The 19,350-nt window shown below is 36.1% G+C and overlaps 1 protein-coding gene across 2 annotated transcripts in view; it reads right to left on the reverse strand.

Annotated features, from left to right (window-relative positions):
* Positions 1-485: 485 nt before the first annotated feature.
* Positions 486-19,350, reverse strand: part of BTC (betacellulin) — a 48,016-nt gene continuing 29,151 nt past the window's right edge. For both annotated transcript variants that reach the window (XM_010342602.3, XM_010342603.3), the window contains 4 exons: positions 11,200-11,317; positions 5,995-6,141; positions 3,723-3,832; positions 486-2,376 (listed from right to left, as the gene is read on the reverse strand). In XM_010342602.3, the coding sequence (XP_010340904.1) occupies positions 3,724-3,832; positions 5,995-6,141; positions 11,200-11,317 (374 nt within the window). In that variant the 3' untranslated portion in view covers positions 486-2,376; position 3,723. The remainder of the gene's footprint in view (positions 2,377-3,722; positions 3,833-5,994; positions 6,142-11,199; positions 11,318-19,350) is intronic.

Below are 19,350 nucleotides of genomic sequence, written 5' to 3' on the forward strand. Positions count from 1 at the left end.
CAGGAAACTTGTGCCTTGTCTCTGTTTTTCATTCAGCATTTGCTTAAGTTCTCTTGCTATATGCTGACCAGAATCCTTTGTTTTTCTGTTCCACAAGAATCAAAAGGTAATTGTCAATAGCTTCAAAATGCACATTTTTCTACCCCAAGAACCCAAAGAAGCCTGACTTCAATTCAAGTTTTCAATTTCACTGGGAATGACTCTAATTGGCCCAAGTTTACTAAGTGCCCATCTTAGACCAACCAAATGCAGCTGGAGATGGAGTTCAAAAATATGGCCAGAGTATTGGGATGACAGTCCCATAGAAGTCCATCACACTCCCAAATACTTTTGTTTTTAAAGAAAACACATGGTCAGGATGGATTATATCAAATACATTAATGGATAGGGTTTAAAAAGTATAAGCTGTTTTAAAGCAATAGTGTTCAAATTGATTTCCATTAGTAATTCATGGTACCAATAGAAAATTCCCAAGTAACAACATGTTTACTTTGTTTTAAAAATAAATTTATTTTATTACAGGATAATATTGACAGTTTACATAAACAAAGTCATTTAGTGTATGCAAAGCAACTATAAAATACATTTTGAAAAGACATAAAAATCTTTGAAATTCTTTCTTGATATCAGACCTACCAAATTTCGAGAGCCACCACTGACATTTTAGGAGCAGAACAAAATGATTTGAGAGATTTTGTTGGTCAGCCAACCTCAGTCCAAGAAAAAATAAACATTCGGAGCATTGTTTTGTGTTCTTAAAGGCTCTAATGGATATTTGTTCCAAGCTGTTTTAGTATCAAAAAAGATTATAGAAGAGAAAAGGCATGAATGAGATCAAACGAGACTTTTGAAAATAAGGCATATACAAGGTAGGTCAGCTGGATTCAAGTATGATCATTAAATAAGGAGAAAAATATATTTTGAAAATTATCAATTGGTTGGCTTAGCTCTTACTGATAGGGGAGCTATTTCTGTATTATATATAAGTACAACCCCAGCTTTACTCAAAACACCATGGATGCTAGAAAGAGATATACGATTTCAGCATTTGTCTGAATTCTCTACTTCACTATGGAATCTACATTGCAAAGTAAAATTTGTAAAGATTCTAAAAAAGAAGCTGCTTGCCTGAAAGGCACAATTTGGGAGGCGTCTTCCATTGATTTTTGTAAGTGACCCACCTAATATATGCAAAAGGTTTAATATTCTATGAAATATTGACTAAATGTACATTTTGCTTTTCCGGGTTTAAAGCAGTGTTTATTAAATATACCATGGAGCAAAGGAGAACTTGCCAAGATGGTCCTGAGTAACAGATGTTATGGTCATGAATTCACCACATCAAAATCATATATGTTGTCATCAAGAAGAATGCAAATGAGGCTGTGATCATAACCAGTTCCTACCTGGGCTTTCCAGTGTTGTCACTGACCATTACTCTGGCATAAACAGCCTCTTTCAGTAACATTATTTATATTTTATTGAGCAAAAACACCCAGGCTTAAAGAATGCCAAGCATTTACTTTTCCATCTCTATTTATTTCCCCAGTTATGGAGTCAATCTGTTTGCTTTAATAATGTAAAAATGTAGTGGTCATTGAGAATTTATAAAGGAGCAAAGAAACATAATAAAAGTCAATTCTATAGCAAGCATGATGGTAACAGCAATATAGGCCAGGATTTCTCATTCTGTGTGCCTGCAGGAAGGTGGCCTTGACATCTCACAATCATAGCAAAACACAGTTCAGTATACAATCTTGGGTTACATTGTCTGAGTCAGGTTGCACCAATTCAGAATAACAAAATGATGGTTAAGAACACAGATTTTGGTTTAGATAAATCTTGATTTCTTTTCTGTGTCCACCCATCCCCAACTCCCTAAATCTGGATTAGACTATTTGACTTGACTTTTTTGGCCCTATTTTCACATGTAGGAAGTGAGATTATAATATCTATCTCATGGATTGCTGAAAGGATTAAATGAAATAATAAATTTCAAACTTATTAGCACATTGCAAATGCTTGGTAGCTTTATTATTAATTCAATTCCTAAGACCTAACATCCTTTCTACTTTTCTTTTTTGTGTGAATAGTAATCCTGGTGACAATACTTAAGTGAAAGTTTATTGAAATTTCCCTTCTATTGTTGCTACCTAACCATTTGTTTTTTTCCCTAATTACTAGACAATATACAATTAATGCTTTTATTATTTAAAAACAACAATAAACAATACAAACTAAAGTTGCAAATAAAAAGTAAATACATTATTTAAAATTCATATCTACTAGTTATTTTCCTGAGACATATTCTGTCCATTTTCAAATGAGCAAGGCATTTTGCAGCTTGCCACCAGCCTGGAGGTAACTTCACAGCCTCTGAGAATGAAGAAAACAGCATGTCACTTAAAAGATATGTACTGTGCAATAATAATAATAATTTAAAAATCCAGAGCCAGTGGTTTTGTTTTCAATTGAGTAATGTTTTTGTAATAAGTTAGGATCACATAAAATTTCTCACAAGCATTTGCCAACTCCATTAAGCTGTTGGGATTTTCTGGGAGAGGTTCTTTGTACAACTGAGCTATGGAAGGACACTATTCTCTCATACTGGATGTAAACGAGGAAGCTGGTAGCCCTACTTCCTACTGGCCTCTCTTATGACTTAAGAGAAACTGACCAAGGATGAAAGCCAACTCTGAATAGCGAGCAGAAAGAGAGAAATAATCTGTTTCCTTATATGTGAGCCTCTGGTTTGACAAGTGTAAAGCCCACCTTACCTCTGTGCTGCCATTCATGTGAGCCAATACGTTGCCTTCATTTAAAGCCAGTTTGAGTTGGATTTTGTTATTACAACCAAAACTATCCTGCCTTGTTGTGCTTGTTATGCTTCGTGTGCCTTCTTGGAGCCTTTCTCTGCCCTGCTCTGTCTCTAAGAGACTGACCACTTCAGGTTCCAACATCAGGGCTCCATTGCCCTCTGGCTTCTGATGGGTTTAGCTAGCAAAAGACACCTGCTGAAGATCCGAAGGCAAAAGAAAAGTTGGGAGTACTTCTTCTCCTATTTCCTCCCTCTGTCCTTGTTTATATATGACAGAGGTTTTTCTCTACACAACCATAGCTCTTGCCTAGGGGGACCTCCACCAATGTCTCTCTGAATGCTAAGGTAATATTTGCCTCAGCCCTTCCTATAGGAAAGGCAAGAGCTCCAAACCATTGCCAAGCTCAGTGAGCCTCAATGTACTTTTCCTTAACCCTGATCCATGGTACCTTCATTAAAATTTCTCTGTTGGATAATCTGAGAGGACTTGTGATTCCTGCTAAGATCCTTACTGATATTGCATTAAAGAGCTTATAACATTGTGGTAAATGCTCAATATGCATAGTTATTATTAAAACATTGCTATTGTTATTTCCTTTCCATGTAAGATGTAAATATTAAAATACCTCTTTCCTGTGCCCAAAAATGAGAAAGAAAAAATGATATAAATATCCCCCCAACCACGCAGAATTAGAATGTCTATCTCTGTGGTAACATGCAGAAAAAGGACATGAAAAAGAATTTTATCTGGCCTCAGGTTTTATGAAAAAGCCACTGATTTATTTTTAGATGTTTTAAAATATAATCAAATTCTAATCAATAATTTACTAGATGCAAGTAAGCCCAATCTCACCAGTTAAATGTCACCAGAATAGTTTTCTATCACCAAGTTTATCTTACTTACATTAAGCAATATTCGTCTCTTCAATATCTTCATTGATAGGAGTTACATCTTTACCCAGAGTTTCCATTTCTTCTTCTTTCCTCTTTCTTTTACGATGTTTCCGAAGAGGACTTAGAAAATACATGTTAGAAATTTGTATGGGCCTAGTAGTTCATGTGAACACAAAATTATCCATCAAGAGATCCTATGATCTTATTTATAGACTGTTAAAAATGCATTGTTTCATTTTTTAAAAAATATTTAGGGTTCTCTCTTGACTCATTTCCTTCTCTAGGTTCAGATGGCAGCTGTAATAAGCAACAGTGTGGGTAGAATATAGTTATCTAAAGAGAAAGAATATGTCACTTGTATTGGAGTTTAGTTAGCACAAGAAAAATTTTCAGGTCAAGTTATTTTACAAAATAGACTGATGAGTATTAACGTAGTGTAGGAGTAGTGTACAAGAAACAGTAAAAATTGGAAACAGGCATTAAAAAAAACAAGAGTGACATAGCCTTTGGATATATTAACTAAGTTTCTAGATGCATTAACAAATATGTTAGATATTCCAGACTGCAGGCCTGTTTCCCCAAAGTGCAGCTCCAAGTTGACATAACAAAAGAGGCTGTTTCCCAGCTTTGCTCAACTAATTCTCTGCCCCAAACCTGGCATTATAGTATTTCTTCCTACCTTAAAGTAGATAAAATAAAAATATATCTTTCAATGTTATAGTGAGAAAGTATCTTATGGATTATTTGGTTTAACACTTTTGTTTTACCGAAAATAAAACTTCAAAGATGTTAAGAAATTTTCCCAAAGTCTCAAATATACATAATGGAGGAGCTGAGACAAAAATCAAAGACTCCAGCTGGGCACAGTGGCTCACGTCTGTAATTCCAGCACTTTGGAAGCCCGAGGTGGGTGGATCAACTTGAGGTCAGGAGTTACCAGCCTGGTCAACATGGTGAAACCCGGTTTTTACTAAAAATACAAAAATTAGCTGGGCATGGTGGCGGGCACCTGTAATCCCAGCCACTCGGGCTAAGATTACAGGGCTGAGGCAGAAGAATCACTGGAACCTGGGAAGTGGAGGCTGCAGTGAGCCAAGATCACGCCATTGCACTCCAGCCTGAATGACAGACCAAGACTCTGTCTCAAAAAAAAAAGAAAAAGAAAAAAAGACTCACTCTACGGTAGTGTTTTTTACCCTAGCACCTTGCAAAGAAAGGAATCACAAGAACCCTCTTTATGTGTGGACCAAAGTGAAGGGTAGATGCAAGAGTTTAGGAATTTGGGCAAGCTTCTCAAGACAAAAAAAAAAAATCACCTTAATACGATAGTGGTTTTTTTTTTCTTTTGGTAGCATACTTAGTGGTAGTCCTCTCTACAAAAAATAATAATAATAATAATGATTTTTCAAAAGAAACTAATTTAATTAAGAATTGTCCCAGAACCAGAACCAGGTACAGTGGCTCACACCTGTAATCCTGCTACTCAAGAGGCTGAGGTGGGAGGATCACTTGAGGCTAAGAGTTCAAGACCAACCTGGACAAAATAGTTAGACCTAGTCTCTGACAAAATAATAATAATAATAATAATAATAATAATAATAATAATAGCCTGGCTTGGTGGCACACACAACTTGTATTCCTGGCTACTTAGGAGGCTGAGGTGTGAGAATTGCTTAAACTCAGGAGTTTGAAGCTGCAGTGAGCTATGTTCACCACACTACACTCCTGCTGGGTAAAAGAGTGAGACCCTGTCTCAAAAAAATAAATACAAACAAAAGTTGTGCAAAGCTGCTCTGTCTCAAAGAAAAAGCAGGGTGTTTCCTGATTTTCAAAGTTCTGGTATATATTAGAAAGTAACAGAAAAAAACAAGTAATATGGTTTACATATAAAGCTTATTATTTTAATGTGGCAAAGCAAAAAAAATTGTTTTATCTTTCAATGTTACTGTGTTATGATACAGTTTTAGAAAATAAAAGTCTTATGTGGCTTACTAATAAACACAAAATATAGGCTTTAAGACTAAAAGATTGTCTTTTTTAACTAGAATATTTATACAAATTTTGTTTTTAAGCTATAACAGTTTTATTCAGTAAATGATAAAAGTCATGTATTATGTGTTTATTATGAATACTTCAATATCAACAATGTCAAAGCTCAAAAAGTAGATTTATTTGAATCAAAGCAAAAGCAAAAGAGAAGGTAGGGAGGAAGAAAAGAAGAAAGAAAACTATGAGCAAATACTTTCTCAGGTTTACTTAAAATTAAGTTTAAAAATACTTACTGACAGCACGTGCAGACACCAACAACCAAAATAATAAAAACTACCATAACTGCTATCAAACAAATCACCAGAATCTGTCCTCTGTCTCCTCTTAGGTAAAACAAGTCAACTCTCTCACACCTTGCTCCAAGGTAGCCTTCATCACAGCTATAAAACAAGAAGAGGGCAAGGAAATAAAATACTCAAGACTTTTAAGAATCTCTCTTTCTTTTTTGAAGAAATTAAGCATGTTCATTACTCAAAATCAATAAAGAACACAGTTCCTTTATTTTTAAAAAGGTACACTACTTTGTTGACTAGTAATTTCATTTTTTTTTGCTTTGCTGAAAACCTGTCATCACTTGATCATTAGACATTATTAATATGTCTAATATAAATACACAAGGATGATGACAATTCACTAAAATGTATTTTTAAATTTTAGACTGTGAATCAAAAGGGAAGGGAAGATAAAATTCCCTCCACAGCATTCCCAGTGCTTAAATACTTCCATGACAAGGAACTCAAAAATCCCTGGGAACTTCCCATTTTCTCATAGGATAATGCAAATAGTTTTGTTGTGCTCAAACTCTCTTAAAAATTATATAAAAATTCTGTGGTTTTATGTGTTCAAATATGCTGATGCATGTGAAAGTTCATAACCCAATGTCCAATACAGAGAATGTTCCATAAACGTTATTTCTTCAGAATTTCTCTCCTCCTGCCTCCACTCTAAATTCCACTCATGGATTCTAGTTCTACTGCTTGAAGGCATCACAGATTAGATCATGCCCATCTGTTACTCTTCTATTCACCACCTCCTTAACTACACCACACCAGACACATAGGTCTTGTCCTCTTTAACTCCTTTAACTGATTCCTAAATCCGCATTTGCAAATCTGTTCACCATTCTCTCCACTCTTCTCTGAATGTCCTCCCTGTTTTCCATGGCCCTCTTCAAGGAGGATGACAAGAAATCAACAATCTCTCTTCACTTCCCTCAGTCTCTCAGCTATCAATCTGCGTTAGGATATATCTAATGTCAGCAGATGTCCTAAGTCTGCGATTACAGTTATGGATCCACTTGACCAAGCTGGGGCTTGACTGAGTAACACCCAAGGAGCTAACAACTCAGTGATTTGAGAACTACCCATAGAACTATCTGAACTACATCAGAGAATTAAAGTACATAAAAAGTTTGGGGACATCTTAAACAAAATTATCTGTTGTAATCTTGATACCTTAGTATTAATAAATACTTTCCTTTATTAATATTAGGGAAACAGTAATAGAAAATATTAATAAATATTTTCTTTAAGAGAATACTTCAAATGAAGTCAAAACACAAAATGATACTGGTCATATACATAATTATTTAAGAGTCAAAAAGATTAAATTCTGCTCCTTAGAAAAATTCTGTGCAACCCCATTTTTCTTTAAGAAAGGATTTACTGCTGGGGTGTTTTAAAGTTTATGCTTGGCAAAACACAGGCACTTAATTCCCGCAAAGCCTGTATTTCTCAAGCAAAGAGTTCCCTTAATACCAGTATTGTAGCTGAGACAGTGCTTCAAAACAAATAAACGAAAAACAAGCTCAGTAACAGCCATCAATTGAGAAGTAAGGCATAATGCACGCAAAGAAGGACACCTAAAGGAATCTATTATAAAAGGACTCAAGGATGAATGAGAGAAAATTGCTTCCTGCAAGATAGCCGGGTAACTTCATTCTAAGGTCGAAATTACAGGAAGCGAGCTTAGAAATATCTGGAGATATCAAAAGTCTGACATACATAAGACTAAAATTAGGGGTGGGGGAAATCACTTTTTTAAATTTTCTTTTTAGATGAAGTCTCGCTAGGTCGTCCTCCGCCTCCCGGATTCAAGCAATTGTCCTGCCTCAGCCTCCCAAGTAGCTGGAACTACAGGCAGGCGCCACCACGCCCAGCTAATTTGTGTATTTTTAGTAGAGATGGGGTTTCACCATGTTGGCCAGGATCGTCTCCATCTCTTGACCTCGCGATCCACCCACCTCGGCTTCGCAAAGTGCTAGGATTGCGGGCATGAGCCACCTCATCCAGCCGGGAATAACTTTTAATTGTGTGTATAGGAGGGAGATTTTTTAGAGTTTTGTAAGGTTGGAATTTACTCTTATAAATAATCTTTTCCAACTAGTTTAAATATTCCTCTAACAAATTTACTAAATGTGGTATTTTTAAGCAATAGCTTTGCCCATAAAATGCACAACAATTACTTTCTGCTGTTTTAGAATGTTTTTCTAATTATATGCTGTGGGACTGGTGGTTTAACAATGCTTTAATTGAATTTCTCAATAAGCAGTTCTTCCTATAAGTTGAATCCCCTTGAAGCCAGGCTAAAAGGTCAAAACTTAACACAGCTGGTTATAGTGGTGCTCATGTTATTTTGCTTTTCAGCAAACCAATAATGTATCAGCTTATGTTTATTTTCCGTGAGTGTATCTCCCATGTAAGAGAAGAGGAGGCAAAGAGAGCATATTCTAATTTTTAAAATTAAATGGTGACTAAGTGAGTTTTTATTTAATAAACATCTACTATTTAAAATCAAAAGTGTTAAAAGATGCTCATGATCCTTGAGGCACTGCAGAATTGGGCATTGGGATCACTATATTGAAATAACAAGCAGACACTGTTATAAAAGATCTATAAATATTAACTTGATCATTGTTACTGCCTTTGAGGTATGTGCTATCATTAACCCGATTTTATAGTTGAGGAAATTGACACACAGAGAAGTTAAGAGAATGGGGATTCAAACAGGTAGTCTGGCTCCCAAGTCCATGCATTAACTGCATAGTAAATGTGCTGTGCTGCATGTATAATAAAAATTATTTTTTACATGGGACAAAACAAATTGTCCCTTTTCCAAAGAAATACTGAGAAGATTACTAAGAGAAAATTTACATTATTTCAAACACTCTTTGGTTTTTCATATAAAAGCAAGAGTCCACAAACTCCCATGATCCCAAGAAAAGGAAATATTTCTGGTTTCTCAAGACTGTGTTGTCACCAATGGCAAGAGAGTTTTGGCTGAATCTGTGCTACATCGAACCACCTGAAACATCAGTCCTAGGCTGATTATCACTCATCTCAAAGCTTCTCAGGAGGATGAGGAAGGAGAAGAGCATTAGCCTAGGAGTTCTGAGTCTAGCCTGGGTGATATAGCAAGACCTCATCTCCAAAAGAAATTGTTCTTAAAAAGTTGGAAATTTTTATTTATGGGAAACTTAAATATGTTCTTTAAAAGTTGGAACTTTTAAAATTATGAAACACTTTCTCTGTGCTGGGTACCATAATTAGAGTTTTTGCATTTATTATTTTTCTAATCTTCAACACTGGACAGGACATTATTATTACTCTCTCGTAGGTGATAAAACTGAGGCTCAGAAAAAGTAACTCACCCATTATTAACACTGCTTATAATAGGCAAAACAAAATCTTATTTTAGGTCTATCTGACTCCAAAATCTGTGCCCTGTCTGCTACGACCTTCTGCTTCCCACTGACTATGATTCATTCCTCTGCTAAGAAGATGTTCCATGCAGATTAAGGTCTTGGTCTGGAAATTTAGTATAGCAGTAGATGGACTGTAATAGGGACACTATTTATTCATGCATCAGTCATTTCTACTGCACCTAGTAAATTATGAGCACTGTATTTGACACTGAAATACAAAAATGAATAAGCCATGAGCCCTGCCCTCTAGGAGCTCACAGTCACAGAAGACACATTTAAAGAAATCACCAGTTACGCTCTAGTGGATAAGAGCACTCACAGAGGTGTGTGACTAGACCACAGGAGAAGGACATCTAACTCAGACCCTGGTGTATGCCTGAGAAGGAGGAAGTCAGTCAAGGGGTCCGCAAGGAGATGATGAGTGCAGTGCATCTTAAACCATTAGCAAGAATATATTTCTGGGCTATGAGAAAAGCTTATATAATAAATCATGAAATGAAGAATTTTAGAAGAGCATTTAGGAATATGGTGAGTTACAGTTAGAAAGTTAAACCAGGATCGGATGATCTATGAAGGCTAAGAAAATGAGTTTAAACTTTACATTGAGGGGGACAATCTGTGTGTTGATCTCTGGCAGGTAGGTTTACACAGTGTGGTTTTCATTTTAGAAGGCAGCAATATCAAAGAACAATAAATCTGCAGGCATAGGAACCAATAAGAAAATGTATTGGGTTAAAGATCATTAATATTTCTAAAATTCAATATGTGCTTCCAAGCCAGGAAGCAATTAAATGAATTTTTTTAAAAATCAGATCTATTCCTCTCAAGACACATACACATACACACACATTTCTTTATTTTCTTACATTAGCAATTGTGATCCACCTCAAGCATTATCCATGCATATTTCTCTTTTAAATTAAACTTAACTATATTTAAGTTTTTAAAAAGTTCATGACTCTTAAAGTTTCCACAAAATTGGGATTTGGAATTATTTTTCTGAGATACTTATGGAAAAAAAAACTTATATACTGGGCAACTGTTCAGAACAACATGAACCTTCTATGAACTTTAGGTCAAAATTGCACTTGAAGAATCACCTCTCAGTTCTCTAAAGGAAAGGTCCCAGGAAGCACATCAGTGGGACATCTTTTTAGAAAAAAATACATATTTAAAAAATGCAAAAAAAAAAAAAAGTTGTGCATGCCTGAGTAAAACTGAAGTAGGACTCAAATACAAAGAGTTGAAAACTTTTCTCCCAATTCCCCACTATACTAAACAGCCTTCACTAATCTCTTATTTACAAATAGGACTAATTCCTTGTGCTTAACTGACATTTGCAAAAGTAGCTCTTAATTTGGTAGGAATTTCCTCGTATTTAAACTAACTATGAACCACCTAACACTTGTCAGAATAGTTCATTTCCATTTGAACCACCCAAGAGACTATTTGAGCTGAAAAGAATCAGTTCTGCTTGCGCAAGAAATCAGAGGACACTGCCCATCCTGGAAGTGGAGCTGGACTCTCACATACTCATATTTCAGCAGGAAAGTGTGAGTCAGTGTCTCCATAAGTAGTTGCTGAGTGGGTCCCTAAACAAGTGGCTGGGGGCAGGACCAGGCGAAACTGTGTTCAGACAGATGGCATAGTTAGCTCAGACTTTCCAGTCCTGGCAAGCCCCAGGCGGGCACCATTCTGCACCCTTTTGCTTGCTGGCTGAGGACACTCCACTTACACACAGGAGGGCGTCTGCTCGGCCACCACGAAGCGGCATCTCCCTTTGATGCAGTAATGCTTGTATTGCTTGGGGCACCTAGAGAAGTGGCCTTTCCGCTTTGATTGTGTAGTGGTAGCTGGAAAATGAGAAAAAGTTCAATAAATCAACTCTCTTTAAACACTCACTTGTAAATAGAATTATATTCCTATCTTGCTGCCAGTTTCTCTGTAGAATATATTCTGATCTCCCATTTTTTCCTTTTCTCTGCATTAGGATAGAAGTCAGACTTTTGTGACTCCAAAATAGCTCTAGAGATTGGGCAGTGGTGATCGTGGTGAGAACATTTCCTACTTTAATTAAGATTTGACTTCAACCTACCTTTCAGAAACCTTACTGTCATTTAAAGGGTAAAACGCAAGTATAATAAGAAAGAAGCCTTTCATTCCATGAAAGTTATCAGACCCATGTTAGGGAAGGGAGGTTTTTTATTTGGTTGGCTTTTGGGTTTGGTTGTGATGGTTGTTTAACTTAAACACTTACATAGCATTTCCTGAGTACTAGATGCTGGTCTGTTTGCTTTTTGTGTATTTTTCACTTAATGTTCATAACAGCCTTGTGAGGTAAGCACCATTCTAATCTCCAAATGACGGATGCACAAGGCACAACACATGGAGGTTAAGTCACCTTCCAAGATCACACAGATAGAAAGTCGCAGAAAAGGGACTCAAACCCAGGCAGTCTGCCTCTGAGTCCACGTTTTTGACTGCTACATGCACTCTGGCATTTCGTTCAGCCAGCTGCTCACCAGGTGTCTGTGATCAACTCTCAGCCTGATGCATCCAGAAGTCACACCTGCCTCAGTGGTAAATTGTGTCTCTCATTTGCCCCATGGATTCTTTCTGCTGCTCTGAAGTAGGAGGAAAATACTGAAAACTCCATGCTCTGGATTTAAGTCCTGAACTGACTTCCTTTCCTTATGCTTTTAGGGGTTTGATTGCCTAATTTTTCAACTGAGGATAGTAATATGTAGCCATTTCCCCATCGCTGACATGTAAAAGCTTTAGTAAATAACAGTAGTCAAGAGAAACAGAACAGAAATGCCAACTAGCTGTTTTGTCTATTAATTTACAGGGGACATATGTCTACACCCACAGAAAACAACAAGCCAGTTTCAGCCCAGGATCAAACTTTCCATGTTCATGGTATAACCAACAGCTTGCAGGATCCAGCCGCCTGTGGAGCCAGGAGGACCATAGTGGGTTTGTGTCAGAAGGGCATGTCACACTAGGTTTGGTATGGCACCTGGTATTCCAGTGACATTAAATAATAATTTTATTTATAGCAATGACTATTAAACATCTTAATTAATATTATGAAAAGGGTATATATAATTCCTCCAGGCCACAAGAGACAGGACTCTCAAAGGACTCAGGATGATCTATACACTGCAAAGTCCTGTGATTCCAGGTCACAGTACAGAGTGTCAAGGGATGGCAGTATGTCACTGAGGAACTGGCTAGCCTGGTTTTGATTGGTGACTTGATAACCCCCTAGGCTGACTGCTTATACTACATGCCAGATATTTGTTTCATACATGTCAACCAATGAGACTTATCAGAAAGACTGAAATTTCTTCCAGAAATAACTATAAAACATATCAAAGGCAAAGCCATGTGCATTTTGACAAATAAATTGATGTCAACTTTCATTTGTTGAGTGTCTTCTATTTTCAGAGCTCCATAATAGGTACTAGAAAACATCAAAGAAATAAAGGATACCTTATCTAACTATCTAAACTGGTAGACTAGAACATATAGAAAAACAAGCATAAGCAATAAACCGGTAAAAACAACCATCATAACCAGATAATGGTTTTAGTACACTGGAAACAGTAGAAAGAACACTAGATTTGGAGAAAAAAAAAATTCATGTTTAATTTTCAGCTCTGCCTTTCATTAGCTGGATGAGTCTGGGCAAGCTAATTAAGCTGTCTGAACCTTTGTTTCCTAATCTGTAAGATAGAGATGATAACATCTAGTTTGAAGGGCTATTGAGAGATGCAGATAAAAAGGACATATAGAAGTTCTTAGCAGAATTCCTAGGACCGTAAACTCCTCAGTAAATGAATTAATTCCAGAATCTTAAAATCTTGGCAATTCTAACAGCAATCTTGTATAAGTATGAAGAATGCTTACCTAATAAAAGAAAAAAATGTATGAAAAATGTAGATTTTAGAGGAGATGAACAAGCAATTGAGTAATGGAGAATGTTAAGGGTAGAGGCATGGAGTTGAGAATATGCAGGTCTAATGCCGGCAGTGGGAGGCAGATTGCACTGAAATGGAAGGGTCCTGAAGGAGAACAGCAAAGAATGTCTGTGAATTCAGGTTGGAAACTCTGAAGTTAGTAGGTTGAAGTGTTTGCACTTGAAACACAACGCAAGAGAGAGTTGAAGATGATTCTTATGGATGAAATTAAATGATATATAAAAAAATACCTTAAACTGTGGGGCATCCTATCACCGTATTACATAAGAGAGTATAGACTGGACTCTTAGTAGGGGCAAAGAGAAAACCAGGGCAGATACAGGTGATGTGAGTCTAGGTTAGGGGGATGGAGGATAAGGAGATTAACTTATGAGGCAGCAGACTTAATGACAGATCTTGTATGAGCAAGAAAGACCTTTCCAGATTTGCAAAGCATACCTGCTTATAAATATAAAAGTCATTTGGCTATGTATCCTAAACTTTACTTATTTCACTAGCGGTTGTGCCCCTTTAAATGCACCCAGACTTTTGATAAACATTATCGAGAGTATGATACCAAAAAGCAAATTAACCAGCGGCTGCTGAATGCAGTGATTTGATCAGACTTCGTTCATCCAAGCAGCACAAATCTATGCCAAGGAAATGGTTACCAGGTCCTGTTTTGATCGCTCACAGAGCTTTCTCCTTTGCCAAGTAAGCATGCTCTTAAATATTCCAGCATCATTTAGATTTTAAAACATTTCCATCCCACCAGGCAGAAAATGTCCAGTGATTTCTTTATGGAACTTTTAAACCTGAAACTAAAATAAATCACATATACTGCCACAAATGCATACACACGCACACAAACACACAAACACACAAATCCAGATGGCATGGTCTCTTCCTTATGAAAATGACAAAGCTAATCAGCATTCTCTTTTGAAAGGCACCTAAAATATTAATTCCTTATAATCCAGTATTCATCAAGCTCATGTTATCTAAAAATTGAACTACAGAACCCAGTGTTTTCTGCCCATCATTAGACCTGATAATATAGGGCATGGGAGGGTGAATATACTCTTCCATTTCAGAGATATTTATCCAGAAGAAGAAAAAGTTAATCGTATGACAAAAGAGTGGTCCCAAGTGTTGTGTTTCTCTGTTGTAAAGTGAATGACATAGTCTTGAAAATGTAGCAATGTGATAACCAAAAATATCCCCCCATCCTAGAGGTGGTGGAACTCAACTGATCTTTCTTCCTCCCACATTACCCTTTTCCAACTCAAATTCCCAAAACAAAAGCATGCCCCTGTCCCAGAGAACTTCACTGGAAAACTACATCCACTAGTGGGCCAGGCTGCAACACAATCTCATAAGTGGATGGGCACCCCAGTTAATATACAGCAATCTCTTCACAGGACACTATACTCCAAAGATGCTAAACACCAACTAAATAAGAAATCATTAGTGTTACTGCAGGTCAGTGGATGTAACTCTAAGGGTTTGTAAAAGGAATCAGAAGCAAGGACAGCTTTCTTACATCATATAAGCAATTAGACAAGAGGTAGTCATCCTCCTTGGGTCATATAGGTAGTTAGATGAGGCATACTGGATTCCCTTGGGCTAAGCAAAGTGGAGGAATACAGCAGACACTCATATGATTTAGTTTCCGTATGGAACTTTCCTCAATTTGATGGATGTTTTGATTAAACATAGGATAGTTCCTTAGTCTCTATATGATTCTAGTTCCCAAGACAAAAGAGGCTTTGTGACGCCTTTATGACTAAAACTCTTCAGAATAGAGCCATTAGGTATATCTTTCATAAAACCTTTACTTATTTATTCCAACAGTATTCATTCAAATATATTTAATAATTTTGTAGATGACACTGATATCAGCAACTATATTCCGAAATCAACTCAAAGGGCAATCAATACTACGACTGTTATTACAATGTTTTTTGTAATACCTATTACAATGGTTATAACCTTATAGTATCTCTAGCTCCATAGTTAGATGCATAGTTAAATCTCTAGGTAACAAATGTTAAAAAAAAAAAAAAAAAAAAAGTTAAACTTTGAAATAGAAGTCCCACAGGTGTTAACAAGGAGACTGAAGAAGAAAAACAACTATAAATTCATCCTCTCACACACATAGAAGGTAGAGCCTAGGGCTTTATTATTTTATTCCTTGGCTTCCAGGCATCTTCCCAACAGGGATTTCCTCATTTTACAACCTTCTTCGGCCAAAATTTGAAGAAGAACTTTTCGTGTATTTGAAGTTAATTTTCTTTTTGTTCTTGCCAACTGTCTCTGGTCAGGGGAATGCAAATTCAGTGCCCTTGAAGAAATACAAACTTTGAAAATGTATTTTAATTGAGGATTCCCATTTGTCTTACATCCAATGACATTTCCTACAGAAAAGTGAAAGGGGAAGTTACATCTCACACAGGCACATGCTAACTTTTTCTGAACTACTAGAAGTTTTTTATATGGGGATTCAGTGGCATGATGTGGCCAGATTAGCATGTCTTTTAAGTGGGCCATGCCAAATATTTCTGAGCTCATAGGAATGGGATTTCACCCAGAGCTGCCCTTTTTCATTTTATCCCTTTGGAGGAAAACAAAAGAATCAATATTGAAGCATGGGTATCTCTGCATATGTTTAAAAATATTCACGGCTGGAGGCAAATAAAGATGAAGGGACAGGAAGAAAACGTATCTTTCTCTTGCTTTTTCAAGGATACATGCTACAGAATTCTTGCATGCATGATGAATCCTTTGCCCATTCTGCTTTGCTGGTTCCTCCTTGCCTCTCTCAGCCTGTAAAATTTTGCAAATATAGCAAGGCTGGATGCTCCCTCCTCTCTTCTTCTTGCTGGGTAAGCTCATCAAGTCTCCTACCCTAAACACGTCTTTATGATAACAATTTCTAAATTCAGTTTACATCCTAGATATCGTCCCTCATTCCCAACTGTCCAACTAACATCTTCACTTGGATACCTAACTGGCATTTCAACTCAACACTTCCAAAATAGAATCTTTGATTTTCCTATTCAAACCTGGCCTTTCCTTATCTCAGTAAATAATATCCATTCTTCTTTTATTTCAACCAAAAATCTTGGAATCATCTTGACTTATTTCTCTCTTACTCTACAGCTAATGCATCAACAAATCCTATTGACTATATTCAAAATATATGCAGAATAATTCCACGATTTCCACTACCTTGGTCTAAGCCCAGGAGCATCTCAGCCTGGAAATAGCCTCTATGATGACAGCTTTAACTAGTCTCTTTCCTTCTGCCTTTGTCCAGCTGATTATCAAGTCTGCATACAGAAACCAGAGTAATGCCATTAAAACTCAGAGAAAAAGCTGAAGGCCTTATACTCCTTGGCAAGGCTCTATTATACATTACTCATTACCTCTCTTTCTCTGTTGCCTTTCTGATGTCATACGTGAAAATTGTTCATTTTTGCGTCCTTGACACCTGCACAACCTGCTGCATAGCAGGTGCTCATAAATATTAGTAAAATGAATGAATGCATCACTCAAGTTAGAAAATGATACAGTCAGTAGAGAAGATCTGTTTCTGCACCCTATTAGTTTAGTTTTTAAGAACCTACTGTTCTCATTTGCACTTTACCTTCAGGAAATTATGATTATTATTATTATTATTTTAGAATTATTCTCACACGTTCCACATTTTGATCCTCCCACATGATTCTAAGCAGTTTAGCATGGCGATTAACAACACACTTTCTAGAGAGATGGTGTCTCTGAATTCATGTCAGGCTACTTTGTTTACTGTATGATCTTAAACAAATTACTCTCTGTGCTTCAGTGTCTTCATTTGAAAAAGGGAATAACGTAGGTATCCCTAGGATTAAATGAATTGATATACGTAGAACACTCAGAACAGTCCTTGGCACATAGCAGGAGATGGATAGATGATAGATACTATCTTTTTATTAAAAGTGTAGTTGTTGATGATGATGATGATATATTCCAGATGAATAAAGTATAATAAAATAAATCATAAAAGAAAGGAAGGAAGGAAGGAAAGGAAGGAAGGAAGGAAGGAAGGAAGGAAGGAAGGAAGGAAGGAAGGAAACAGAAAAGTAAAGAGGGAAGGAGAATGAGAAGGAGGGTGGAAGAGGGAAGAAAATTGATTGGAAGAAGTTAATTAATGATATTGTGGCCATCATATAAGAGTAGGCGCATCTAGCTTAGATCCTCAGAGATCAAGCTCAAATATATTTAGCACAGTCTATTAATTTTACCTGATATTGTAAGGTAAGGCAGTTATTTTAGCCTGATAATATAAGAAGCTCAATCCTTGACTAGAATTTTCAAAATCAACTGATTTTTGACACTTCTGGCATTGTGTTCTTGAGGTTTTTTGATTGTTTCGTTTCTGTTTTCTAATAGGCTACTAGAAAAAGAAGAGTAAACCAAAGAAATAATTAAGCATTTTTGCTCTGTAATTCTCTAATTGATTTCTTAACATCTGTCTAACATAGAGTCATGTTTAAGTCTGTTTTCTCTCCATCTCCAGATCAATTTCCCAAATAGTAAAATGTATAACTATGTTTTTAAGCCCATTTGCAAGAAAAAAAATCTGTCTTATACAGAAAAATACGAAATATTTTTTTCTGCATTATTATTGCGGTATTTAAGCAATCTGATTCTCCACCAAATCACTAATGTGTTTGTGTTTTAATTATACCAATAATTTTGCTAAAATAATTTACAAAAAATATTGGTTTTATGCCACAGGCCTCATCATTCATTGCATAAAAGCCAGCTTCCCACAGTGTACAGACAACAGTATACAATCTCTATTTTTAATTTTTTTAATTCAAATACTCAGTTTTGCATTATTTGCAGTTTTCAGCTTTTATATTTATTATTTATAAGTAATACATTTACATTTAATATTTGTAAAATAATTTAGAAAATTTACAATAATTGTACTAAAATATTTATAAGATCTATAAATGCAGACTTAACCTCCTAAATGAGAGGGAAAGGGAACATACAAGCAATAGTGAGAAAAAGGAATCAGGGATTCATAAATTTTGCTTTTCATAGATGCTAAGGAGGTGGGGAGATAGCCAGCGATTGATTAAAAGATACAAAATTATAGTTAGGAAAAAGGAATAAAGTTCTAATGCTCTCTAACACTGTAGGGTAACTATAATTAACAATAATTTACTGTATATTTTGAAATAACTAAAAGCAGATTTTGAATGTTTTTAACACATAAAAATGATAAATGTTTGAGGTGATAGATATGTGCTAATTACCCTGATTTGATCATTGCACATTGTATACATGTGTGAAAATAGCCTGCTGCATCCTATAAATATGTATAATTATTGTGTCAATTAAAAATAATAATAATAATAAATTTTAAAGAAAGCAGAAAACACACCAGAAAGTAATTATCTGGGCATGTCTCCAGACCATCTCCCAGAAAAGAAATTACAATTAATTCAGAGAAAATTATGGATTTGAGTGGGTGAACAAAAATAACTACTTCCTCAGTGATCCTTCAGAGGAAATATTAGAGGTAAATGTAAAAGCTAAAGCCTAACCAAATAATGCAAAAATGAGTATTTGAATTTAAAATAATTAAAAATAGAGATCATATACTGTAGCCTCTACACTGTGGAAAACTGGCTTTCACACAGTGATTGATTAGATCTGTGGCACTCTAAGACCATGCAGGGTGCAACTTGTCACTGACTTACTATGGAAGACGTGTGATGGCAAGGTCTGCTTTGATGGGCATAGACTTTGAAAAAGAAAATTTTGGTGCTGGAAGCAGAAAGCTGCCTAAGACAACAAAATGGCTTAGAGTGTGGGGCTGGGGATTATTCTGTTTACCGACTTCCTTAGACACCTCTTTTTGCTCA

This window comes from Saimiri boliviensis, chromosome 3 (assembly GCF_048565385.1).
Source record: "Saimiri boliviensis isolate mSaiBol1 chromosome 3, mSaiBol1.pri, whole genome shotgun sequence".
Lineage (NCBI taxonomy): Eukaryota > Metazoa > Chordata > Mammalia > Primates > Cebidae > Saimiri > Saimiri boliviensis.